Genomic DNA, 12,486 nt, shown 5'->3' on the forward strand with positions numbered 1-12,486 from the left:
TTAATATTTCATCGGAGCGAAATGAGGCATGGTGTTAGATATGTGAAATATCTTGGTGATGGAGGTTCTACTGCTTTAAAATCTGTTGTAGAAAGCAAGCCATATGGAAATGGATGCAACATTGAAAAGCTCGAGTGTGTGGGGCACATTCAGAAGAGGATGGGCGATCGACTTCTGAAACTGAAATGAGAACAAAAAAGTATAAAACTCAAAGATGGAAAGCCACTGGGTGGGCCACAATGCCTGACTGAAAGAGATCCACAATTTGCAAACATATTATGGCAAAGCTATAAGCACTGGAGATTTGAAGGCAATTCAGAGGGTAGCGTAGACAACATTCATTTTTTCACAAGTTATCAACTAATGAAGTACATAAACTGTGTGATATATCATGATGCAAATATAAGCAGGCAAAAGCCGAAAACAAAACCGATTAACATAAACATAGTCTTCCTGAAGCAGTCTTAAACACCATAAAGCCAAAATTCAAGTTTCTAGCTCATTCAGATTTGTTAAAGAAATGTACCCATGGCGGAACATAAAACCCAACTGAGAGCTTCAACAGTCTCATTTGGAAGAAATGCCCAAAAAACAACATTTAGCTCATCTCCTCTTGTTAAAATTGCCACATACGAGTCATGTCTGGTGTTTAATGATGGTAACATTGGAAGAATAAGGACCCTTGCTGGACTAAGATTTGTTGCAGGTTGCTCCACCGAGAAGCTATTGAAGAAGACCAGATACTGTGAGTGTGTTGCACGTTCTGAACGGTCTGTGAAGGATATACCCATAAGGACATGCCAGAAACACCAGATAAAAAGTAAACACATACACAAAGACCAAATGTATGGTTATGGTAATCATTAAGGTACTAGTTAATGTTCGAAATCCTTATAAAATCTTTTCTGTGCATTTCAAGGAACTTTCATTTTTCAGTGGATAAGGAACATTTTCCCCTGAACAACTGGAGATAGAAAAGTGAAATTTTCTGCAGACTTGTTCATAATATAACACAACTTCCCGTGGTACAAAATTGTTCTGTGTGTATTTCTGTCAAAATTAGTTATTTTTCTGTGAAATTGCTTTGTTTCATATGCATAATTTTTTTAAATACATTGTAATAGCTCTAAAACTGATATCAAGAAACTGTTCCACATGTTTGCTATCTGGTTACTAAGAATTAGCTACCACAATATGAAAGTTGTAAGTCATTTTTGTGAAAATGTTCCTTGTGTGACACCAAATGTGAAAATTTCCAACAATACCATGACCAAATTTTTTGAGAAAAAAAATTGAAAAAATCCAGACTGTAGCCCATTACATAATTACCTAAAATGCAAAATTTGGTTCTATTATCTTTCAAGCATCAAAAACTGTTAGATTATGTAAACAAGTCCATTTTCTCCCACATCCCCCCTTCATGCACTGTGAATTTCTGTAGGGTTTTAGCCAAGTGAAGTTGTAATCTCGATGTACGACCTCACAGTACCAAGACCCCTGCGAGGCCCATTATCTCTCAACAATTTTAAGTTAGAGTATATAGATAAAAAGAGAAACATGACCTCCTTCCTTAACTCCAACTACATCTGACAAAATTTTTATTACTGTTGCATCAACAATATACAGTAATTCCAACCTGAGCACTATTTATGAACTGTCAATTGTACATCCAATATCTCTTTTCCTTCCTGGATTTAAAATTATGGTACTAATGTCACTTGTAACATCAACTGTAGAATTCTGGCATTTGTACATTTTTGTGGTGTTCCTCACATCATATTTATATAACAGCCAAAAAAGTAACAACCCCTTGTCAAACTAGCTACCATACAACACTATCAATGTAACTGAAATAAACAGAATCACATTTTTACTCAGTAATAAGATAGAGGTCCATTGAACCACAATCACTAACTGTTTGTCCCTGTTTTGCCATAGCAATTACAAACTTCAAACTATAGGCCCAGATAAGTTGTACATATCAATTGCATGATCCATTTTAATGATCTCTTTTTGTGCTGTTATATTTTATACTTTTCTCTAGAATAAAGTCATGTTCAAACAAGATATATTCAAGGAAGTGGATTTTACTCATTGCTAAGGCAATGTACTAACAACATATTATAGTCAAGTACTCATTCTCTTAAATAAAATGTAAAAAACCAGATCCACAAAAATTTCTTTTTCATTCAGAGACTAACACGTCAGGAACATCTCATAGAAAACATAAATTAGACTCTTAAGTAACACAATATTTCAGTTATATACAAATACATCAACATTATTGAGTGGCTTTTGCTTTAGTTTTCGTTTTCTTAAGTTTCTTCAGTCCATCCAAATTTCCCCTCAGCAGGTTGCAATAGGCTTGCTGAAACTTGTTGACATCCTTAGGATGAATCTGAAAACAGAAATATGCAATCAAATATATGTGAATAATATGGAACGCCTCTTTCCTCATCCATACAATAGATTATGATTTCAATTTTCTCACTCCAAGACTAAGCAAAAAATTCACAGCTTTTTCTGAAATATCAGCTATTAATATTATAAATAAATTTATGTCCCACGAACAAGGTATAGAAATTTACAATAAATCCAGGTATACAATGTTCTGTGTGTAAGTTGTATCAGTATTATTCATGCATAATGTTATACCAAGGGGATTGTCATTTTCAGGTGGGAATATTCAATTTGCAGCCATGACATAACGTCATCAATTCAATATGCCAATACAGCAACAGCAAAACATCTCACAAATAATCAGTTATGGTCAGACCTTGTTTAAAGTGGAACACTCATGTGAAGAATTGCATCCTGATTTACCACTGTGCAGTTCCAGTTTCACAGAAACTGAAGCTAGTAGATAAGATTTTTAGTTATAGAATTTGATTTCTTCACAGTCAATTTTAGTAATGACATTTTTTCTCTTTTCAATGAAGCAAAGTATTAGAATGATTAAATCCCTTTGCCCATAAAAAGTGTGTGACATTTTAGTTTTTCAGAAAATTTTCAACACAGGTACAGCACCAAAAAATTACATTACTTTCATTAACATTTTGCAAAGTACTGAAACATTTATAACACTAGCAGACAATGCTTCTCTTGAAGACTGAATGACTACATTACAGAAATCAACACATTCTACAATCAAAAAACAGTTCACTATTTTCATTCATTCAGTCCAGTACGCTGGAGTATACATTGATTTGTCTTTCCGAATTTTTGGAAAGCCTTCAGTTTAGTTTTATACTGCTAACTCCAACACAGATCTACATGTTAACAAAATATGTCAGGTATGCAGCTGGTCTAAAGAACTCTTATGTTGATAGAACCCACTATTTTGTTCTAAATGCAAGGACCTCAATGTCAGAAACAAAACTTAAAAAAGCCTACCCCAAGTAACAAGTCACAAAACTATGCTACTCACTTGTACACAGGAATTATTTGACAATTAACGCTCACAGCTTTCCAGTTTTTCACACGCATGCATTTGTACAAACGGACTTCCCACACAAAGAAAACAGTTACTAAATGAGACCTACATACGACACACACCAAACGACTATGAATATAAACAACAGTAACAAAAAGGTAAAAACATCTAATCTTACTTTAATAAACCTTTCTCAATCAATCACTGAAATGCAACAAATATAAAATACTCATGGACATCAACAATGGATTTATGGTAGAACAGCCATGTAGATCAAGTTGAGGAAACACTAACTGGCTATAGTAAGCTTAACCTGCTTGCTACAGCAGATAGCATCAATAGTTACCAAAGCTGCAGAGAATGGACGGCTGTCGAAGCACAGGTACTGTTTGATTGTTGGCATGTTTGTATTATGAGAAGATTTTATGGAGAGCCACAGAAATTGAGATCAGTTCTCACGAAGGCATCTCAACATCATAAGGACCATGTGATAGATTTGGGAATAGGTATTGTGGGCCCAGAGAAAAGAGTGAAGGCCATATGCCACATCATGGTGATGTCATTAAAGAATCTAATTCAGACAAGCAGTTTAAGGTATTGATGTTCAGAAAAGGTTTCTTCTAGATGGCTCATAAAAATATTTGCATATGGAGGTGCCATACATATATGTTAGACCGTCAGCGAGAGCGCACCGCTAGTTCCTGCTACTAATAAAGCGAGTACACATTTCGTTTGTTGAATATTTTTATGAGCTTAAAACAGGAGCGATAGCAGTAATGAATAGGAACTGTGATTGTTGTGTACAAATGCGAGCCGATTTGGCAGTCCTTCGCTCACAGCTACAGACTGTGTTGACTTCTGTCACACAGCTTGAGGCTGCTGCCAAGGGGTGTCACTGTGGGGAATAGTGTGTGGGGATGCAAGGGACATCGAGCACATCCTATGTGTCCCACCGATCGGTCCACTGCTGTGATCGCCCCAGGTGCTGCCTGCACTGAGGGTGATCCCTCATCCATGGTCATGTGGGAGATCATTCCAAAGTCTGGCAGGCAGCGAAAAACTTTCCGAGGGACCGATCGTAGGGCCTCCCCAGTTTGTTTGACGAACAGGTTTTGGGCATTATCTGTGGCTGACGATGTTTCTGAGGCAGATGCAATCATCCACCCTGTTCCAGAGGATGCTTCTCGGCCCGCAAGGTCTGGGCATTCACAGAGGGTGGGTTTGCTGGCAGTTGGAAGCTCCAACGTTAGGTGCGTAATGGAGCCCCTTAGGAACATGGCTGCCAAGGAGGGGAAGGAAGCCAGTGTCCACTCCGTGTGCATTCTGGGGGGAGTCATTTCAGATGTGGAAAGGGTACTTCCGGTTGCCATGAAGAGTACAGGGTGCAGCCAACTGCAGGTGGTCGCTCATGGCGGTACCAATGACGTGTCGCTTTGGCTGGGAGCAGATTCTATATGGTTTCGGGCAGCTAGTGGAAATTGTAAAGACTGCCAGTCTTTCTTCCGAGATTAAGGCAGAGCTCACCATCTACAGCATAGTCGATAGAGCCGACTGTGGTCCTTTGGTGCACAACCGAGTGGAGGGTCCGAATCAGAGGCTCAGGCGGTTCTGTGACCGTGTAGGCTGCAGATTCCTTGACTTGTTCCATCGGGTGGTGGGTTTCCGGGTTCCGCTTAATAGGTCAGGATTCTACTACACGCAGGAGGCGACTAAATGGGTAGCGGGCAGTTTTTTAGGTTAGAATGTCTCAGGGAACCACAGAAAGGGCGTCCGTATAAAAGTGATCAGGTAAAACACATTAAAGTAGTTGTAGAAACGATTGGTATTGTAGTTGTAAATTATCATAGCTGTGTTGGGAAAGAACCAGAGCTCCAAGCCCTGAAGGGCTTGAACTGAAGCTCAAATAGTTGTAGGTACAGAGAGCTGGCTAAAGTCAGAAATAAGTTCAGCCAAAATTTTTCCAAACGATCTAACAGTATTCAGAAAGGATAGATTAAATACAGTTGGTGGTGGAGTATTTATTGGTGTCACAGATAGTTTGCCTTGTGGAGAAATTGAAGTAGATAGTTCGTGTGAAATAGTACGGGTAGACGTTATACCTGACAATCGGACTGAAATATTAATAGAATCGTTTTAACGACTACCTGACTCAGAAGATATAGTTGCTGAACAGTTCAACAAAAATTTTGAGTCTCATTTCAAATAAGTACCCTGCTGATACAAATATAGTCGGTGGCAACTTCAATCTACCCTCAATATGGTGGAAAAATTATATGTTTAAAGCCGGCGGCAGGCATAAAATGCCATCTGAAATTGTACTGGATGCTTTCTCAGAAAATTATTTTGAACAATTAGTTCATGAGTCCACTCTAAGCGTAAATGGTTGCGAAAGCATACTTAGCCTTTTAGCAACAAGAGATTCCGGTCATACATAAAGCACACCAGTGGCAAGATGCAATCAATACCTTCACTGCGTGATAACAGTGGTGAAGTCACTGATGACAGTGCCACTAAAGCAGAGTTATTAAACACGGTTTTTCCGAAACTCCTTCACCAAAGAAGACTAAGTAAATATTCCTGAATTCCAATCAAGAACAACTGTCAAGATGAGAAACATAGAAGTAGATATCCTTGGAGTAACAAAGCAGCTTAAATCACTTAAACGCAAGGCCTCCTGTCCAGATTGTATACCAGTCAGGTAACTCTCAGAGTATGCTGATAAAATAGCTCCATATTTAGCAATTATATACAACCACTCGCTCACAGAAAGATCCGTACTTAAAGACTGGAAAATTGCTCAAGTCACACCAACACCCAAAAAGGGAAGTAGGAGTAATCCGCTGAATATCCCTAATGTCGATTTGCAGTAGGGTTTTGGAACATATACTGTATTCGAGCATTATGAAGTACCTCGAAGAAAATGATTTATTGACACATAGTCAGCATGGATTCAGAATATATCGTTCTTGTGAAACACAACTAGCTCTTTATACTCATGAAGTAATAAGTGCTATCGACAGGGGATGTCAAATTGAATCCATATTTTTATATTTCCAGAAGGCTTTCGACACCATTCCTCAGAAGTGTCTTCTAACCAAACTGTGTGCCTACAGAGTATCGCCTGGATTCACGATTTCCTGTCAGAAAGGTCACAGTTTGTAGTAATAGACGGAAAGTCATCGAGTAAAACAGAAGTAATATCCGGCGTTCCCCAAGGAAGCGTTATAGGCCCTCTATTGTTCCCGATCTATATTAACGACATAGGAGACAATCTGAGTAGCTGTCTTAGATTGTTTGGAGATGATGCTGTCATTTATCGTCTTATAAAGTCATCAAATAATCAAAACAATTTGTAAAATGATTTAGATAAGATATCTGTAAGGTGCAGAAAGTGGCAATTGATCCTAAATAAATAAAAATGTGAAGTATTCACATGAGTACTAAATGAAATCAGCTAAATTTAGATTACGCGGTACATCACACAAATCCGAAGACTGTAAATTCAGCTAAATATTTAGGGATTACAATTACAAATAACCTAAACTGGAATGATCACATAGATAATGTTGTGGGTACAGCAAACCCAAGACCGCGATTCATTGGCACTACACTTAGAAGGTGCAACGAGACTACTAAACAAGACTGCTTACACCACACTTGTAAGCCCTATTCTGGAGTATTGCTGTTTTCAACATGCAGGGACCTTATTGCAATCCAGAAGCTTCCTCCAAGACTGTTTACTGTGATGAAAAATCTGTGTTACAAAGTCAACCTGTCAAGGTTGAAGGTATTTTGTTCTGTATAAATTTCAATGCCATTAAGGCTAATCAATTACTCAGAGATTTAATAAATGATAAAAAGTTCTTAGCTCACAATATTCACATTACAGGTAATGGAATATTGGGTGTTTGAGAATAACATTCTCAAAGTAAAGCAAATGACTAATCTCCTGTAAAAATGCACTCTCAGATTTTTATTGCAAGCAGGTAAGAGATGTTTGGCCACAACAGCCAAAATCTGGCAAAGCTTGCATATTTTTTCAAATATCCAAAATTAAATTTCAGTTGATAAAAAAAGACTAGGTAAAAAGAAAACACAGTCTACAAACTTTGAAAACTCTGGCACTCAGCATGATAGAAAAAAAACACCTAATACTTGTGTTCGTAAATGAAAAAAAAAACAACTGTCAATCTGAAAAGCATGTATAACAAACATTACGACAGCATTCTGGAAAGATTCAGTCGACGCAAATTTACATCCCATGACAAAATACACCCGAGCTCTAGTATGAATACCTGCTTGTACGTCGTCAACACCGATTTGTCGTGTAACACCTAACCTTCCAACGGAACACTATATACAGTCATAGGCTTATCAGTAAGTAGTAAATAAGTAGTGAATAGTAATTCTTGTGTGCCTTACCAAAACAATAGCACACCAAGGCTGCCATCTGCTCTCAAAACATTATTTCTTCCCCCAAACTTACCCCATCCCCTCAAAATATATAAGTAAATAAAAATGAAAAAAATTACAAGTGCACTATGCCCCACACAGTTACTTTCTACAGTGTTGGGGCAGTAGTGATTAGTTAGACAGATTATAATCACTGATCTCCTTTATGTGCTGGTAATACATCATTACACTCAATGTGTAATGACTATGTGAGAATAACACTTGCAGAAGTAAAGCTGACGACAAAATTTCTGAAGCATTGATCTCACAGATTACTATTGCAAGCAGGTAAGAGATGATTGTCCAAAGCAGACAACATCTGGCAAAACTTGCATGTTTCATCATCTCATTATCAGCAATACAGACAAAATTGGTCATTAATGTTAGTAAATCAAAATAACCAAACACTTTGAATTAGAATAGATATAACATGTAGTTTATGAGACATTATCCTAAAAGATTCAATTTAAAAATGGCTGTCAAATAAAGCAATCTGGGAATGCCCTTCCTATTCATAGTGTCACACTAGAGAAAGCATCACATTCACAATTTGAGTGCAATATTTTCAAACAAACAACTTGTGACTTATAGTTCCTGTAGCAATGTAGCTGCAGATAATTAGTGTATCAGATTGCAGGCAGTGATAGCCAACATCTGCCAAAGTCTGTGCCTTCCTGTTTGAATGCTTGCGAATAGCACGGAAAATACAAATTTTACACATTGTTCACAAGGGAGAGACAGTGCCAAAATATTTTTACCATTTATGGTATTTATAAATAACTTTGAAGATACTGCCAACATCTTTATCAGGCTGCTCATAGATGATGTTTTAATTCCCAAATAACTGCAATCAGTGGGAAATTTTCTTGCAATGCAGGAACACTTTCACATAATTGGCAGTATATCCAGTGATACAATATTTAAATTATATAAACAAATATTTTATGAAGATGGTGTTATACAGATTTAGCAGTACATTTTATTAGAGAGTACGAATTTAGGTCTAGTATCAGACAATCATTGGGTTCATAGCAGGGATGTCTCTGGACCCAATGATGGTCTGATCATAGACTGAAATCAATTGTCTCTCTAATGAAATATACTGATACAGCTGAGTATTGCATAATACAGTGCTTAATACACACAAACATACGTAACACACATGAAAAGGCAAGATGAGCAAAAATAATATATGTAGGCAGCATAACTGTCAAGAAAGTAGAGCCTAAGTTGATCTTCATAGGGAGAATGATTCCAAATATAGTTCATCAATGAGGGACATCATTCAGAAAAAATATCTCTCACTCAGTCTTGATTACTGTTCCGCCCATAACTCTTACTACACATGATTAATGGAAAAATTACATGAAATTCATTGAAGAAGAGCATCATTCATCAAAGTTTTGTTTACTGAGTAGGAATGTATTAGATGCGCGCAATCAACTTTAACAGGAGACACTACAACAAATGCACGGTGCATCACAAAGAGAGGAACAGTTCTTACACACACACACACACACACACACACACACACACACACACACACACACACACACACACACACACACACACACACCTGGATACCTTCAGACCATTTTAATAGAATGTAAGCAGTTACTCTATACCTCCATCCACTGATGAATGGTTTTCTTAACTAATAGTAGTTATATGCAATGGTTCCCTCCCAAACCAACCAAGTATGTGTATGACTGTCCCGAGTTTTAACAATGCAGAGGAGGATAAGATCAAGGGGGAGAAACCAGTAAAGTGGAAAACTACTAGAAGAAACAAAAACTGAATTTGCTGAGTTCTGTGATGTTTCTTTTGGAAATACACTTACGAATGTAATGTTAATCAGAATCAAAGCATGGGAATAAACAGTACAAACAAGACGTGGTGTAACTGAAGAATGCTGACAATTTTATGGGTAGATTGAATAACTACTGAAGAGTACTGAATAAAATTGGGGAGCAACAGCTTTACTTAGCAACTTTGCTCCTTAGAACAATTTTAAATTTTACTACTGAAGTAACTCAATTTTCTCTTTCAGCATTTCTGCACTAATTAAACCACATTTAGCTTCCTATTAAAAAAAAAAAGTCTTGTTCATTTTTCCTCGGAAACTAATTGTTTCTGCATTGCAGGAGATGGAAAATTCAGATTATTAAACATATTGTTTTAATGCTATAAAATTAATATTTATCTTTCAGTGAAGTGGGATTAAAACAAATATTAAATGTGTGTAGCATAAATAAGTGCATCAGAGGCGTATTAAGCAACAAATTTTGTTCTGTTGGTGTAACATGGTGGAGGGGGATCAAGGAGGAGGACATATGGGCAGAAGCACAAGGGAGGAAGGTAGGTCACTGTATATACTCATGCACTTCCCTTTTACAGACAATCCTGTTGAAAGAACATCCACAACTAAGCAATATACCAGAGGTTGAAAATACAGTTTCACTTTTAAATTTCTTCTATTATCATGTCAGTTTTGGGCTCTCATAAGCCCATCCTCAAGTGTCGCAACTGTGCTGTGGACCCCGAGCACCGTGGTGGACGTGTACTAGGTGCGGTCTGCTACCTGTGAGTAGAGAACAGGGAGTTCTGCACTCGTACAACTGAAGCGGTATTTTCAACCTCTAGTACTTTCCTCTTACATAGATCTGCAACTAAAGATCGAGCAGGCGATTCACCCTACTTCACAGGAAGCACCTACAGGGTGTTTCACAAAGTTATACTGGCCCTCCATATGTGCCTTCTGCATCACTGGCAATGCAATGCGCAGGTATGCCCGGAGGGGTCTATATTTTCTACACATTGAATTAAAACTACATGGCATGCTGATCTGAGTCATTAATAATACTACTGCAAGAAAAAAATGTGAACAGAATCTGCACAAATCTCTGCACACTGTTCTCTCTGCGACAGGTGAAATTTATTCTTAGTCTTTCTGTACAGCTGGTGTAGTGTTGTTCTGGTAAAGGCTAATTACCTCAACAAGAACACTGCTAGATTTAGAATTTGCAGACAAACCTTACCTCTCTCATATTTCCTGTTCAGTTCTTTTATGTATGCAGACAAAATAACTTCATGGACCATTGTTTATGTAGCGGAGTTATTTTCAGTTTATTAAATGAGAAGTTATTTGCAGTTGTTAAGTGAGATTTGTGTAAAATATGTTCCTGTAAACAATGACTGAAATGTGTTTAACTTGTAAGTACGATGTTCTCAGTGACATGTGTAGTGGTGGTGGGAAGAGGATTTGATTGGTAAATATGGCACCTTGCAGCTGTCTATTGTTTGTAGCACATTGTAAAGCCATACAATTGTGTTATAATCACTTGGTAGTGAATTGATGAATAACCAGAAAGTTACTGCACGTTTCTCACCATTAATTTTGTTACTGGTAGACTGTATAAATCTTTTCCTTTCAGCAACTAGTATATCTTCCAATATGGATGTGAATATGTTTGATGAAACATTCAAATTTAAAACAGTAATTGCTGCAATGCACTGTTTGTCTTATGCTGAAATGTCTGAAGTTAAGTAACACTTGGGTGACCTATTTCTGTTGCAGAGGGGGACAATATAAGTCTTTAGCCCCTTCAGATGTTGGGAGAGCTAAGTCTGGTATGATGCGATTCATACCCCTCAGGTGGTGAAAAGTATTCCAGACAGTGGAGACAATGAAATTGGCATTGTCGAATAGATATTGATAGCATGTTACAGTTGGTACTAGCTCCTCATGGCGGCACACAGCTGACAGCTCCAGCAGCTGAGCTTTATTACGCAATAGTTCACTCAACAACTGCAGATAAGCACTCACTCAATTTACCTGTAAACAACTCCACTCCACAGAAAAGCTCACTAAAGTTATTTTCTCTACTCACATAAGAGAATTGAACAGGAAATGCTGGGGCAGTATTATTTACCTGTAAACTGAAAAGCGAGCAGCGCTGGTGTTGGGGAAATGCCTTTCCCAGAAGAACAGTACAGAGGCACTGTAGGATGACTAAGAATCAATTTCCCCTCTAACTGTGTGGAATAGTGAGCAGAGATTCAGATAAGATTCTGTCCCTTGTGTTTCTGGTGTTAGTATCTCGTAGTTGCATTCCATGTAGTGATAGTGTATGTTGTGGAAAATAAACTCTCTCTGGGCATGTCTGCATGCTCCATTACCAGTGGTTCATAGGGGGTACAGGGGAGTATCGGCATAACTTTGTGAAACACTCTGAAGTTGCTTCTTGTGAGATAGTGGGGTAGACAGAATGAGGAATCCCCTTCTTGCTCTTCAGTTTGCAGACCTATGAATGAAGGAAGTGCATGAACACAATCTGGGAACCTACCGCCTCTTGCTCTTCTGACACACACATCTCCCCCTTTCCACCCCCAGTACATAATTTATCCCCTGACATGGCTGTAATGCATTTAGAAGTGGTACAAACATGTAATATTTGTTTTAATCCATTTCATTTAAAGATTAACATTTAGTTTATAACATTGAAATAATATTTTTAATAATCTGTAATTTTTCTATCCCCTGAAACTTGAAAACTATTAATCTTGAAGAATAAATGAAGAGGATGTTTTTGTATGAAATT

At 37.6% G+C, this 12,486-nt stretch overlaps 1 protein-coding gene across 1 annotated transcript in view; it reads right to left on the reverse strand.

Annotated features, from left to right (window-relative positions):
- Positions 1-2,167: 2,167 nt before the first annotated feature.
- Positions 2,168-12,486, reverse strand: part of LOC126340442 (signal recognition particle 14 kDa protein) — a 39,480-nt gene continuing 29,161 nt past the window's right edge. Inside the window, exon 4 of the mRNA XM_050001691.1 lies at positions 2,168-2,398. Coding sequence (XP_049857648.1) covers positions 2,282-2,398 — 117 coding nt within the window. The 3' untranslated portion in view covers positions 2,168-2,281. The remainder of the gene's footprint in view (positions 2,399-12,486) is intronic.

Source organism: Schistocerca gregaria, chromosome 1, assembly GCF_023897955.1.
Source record: "Schistocerca gregaria isolate iqSchGreg1 chromosome 1, iqSchGreg1.2, whole genome shotgun sequence".
Classification (NCBI taxonomy): domain Eukaryota; kingdom Metazoa; phylum Arthropoda; class Insecta; order Orthoptera; family Acrididae; genus Schistocerca; species Schistocerca gregaria.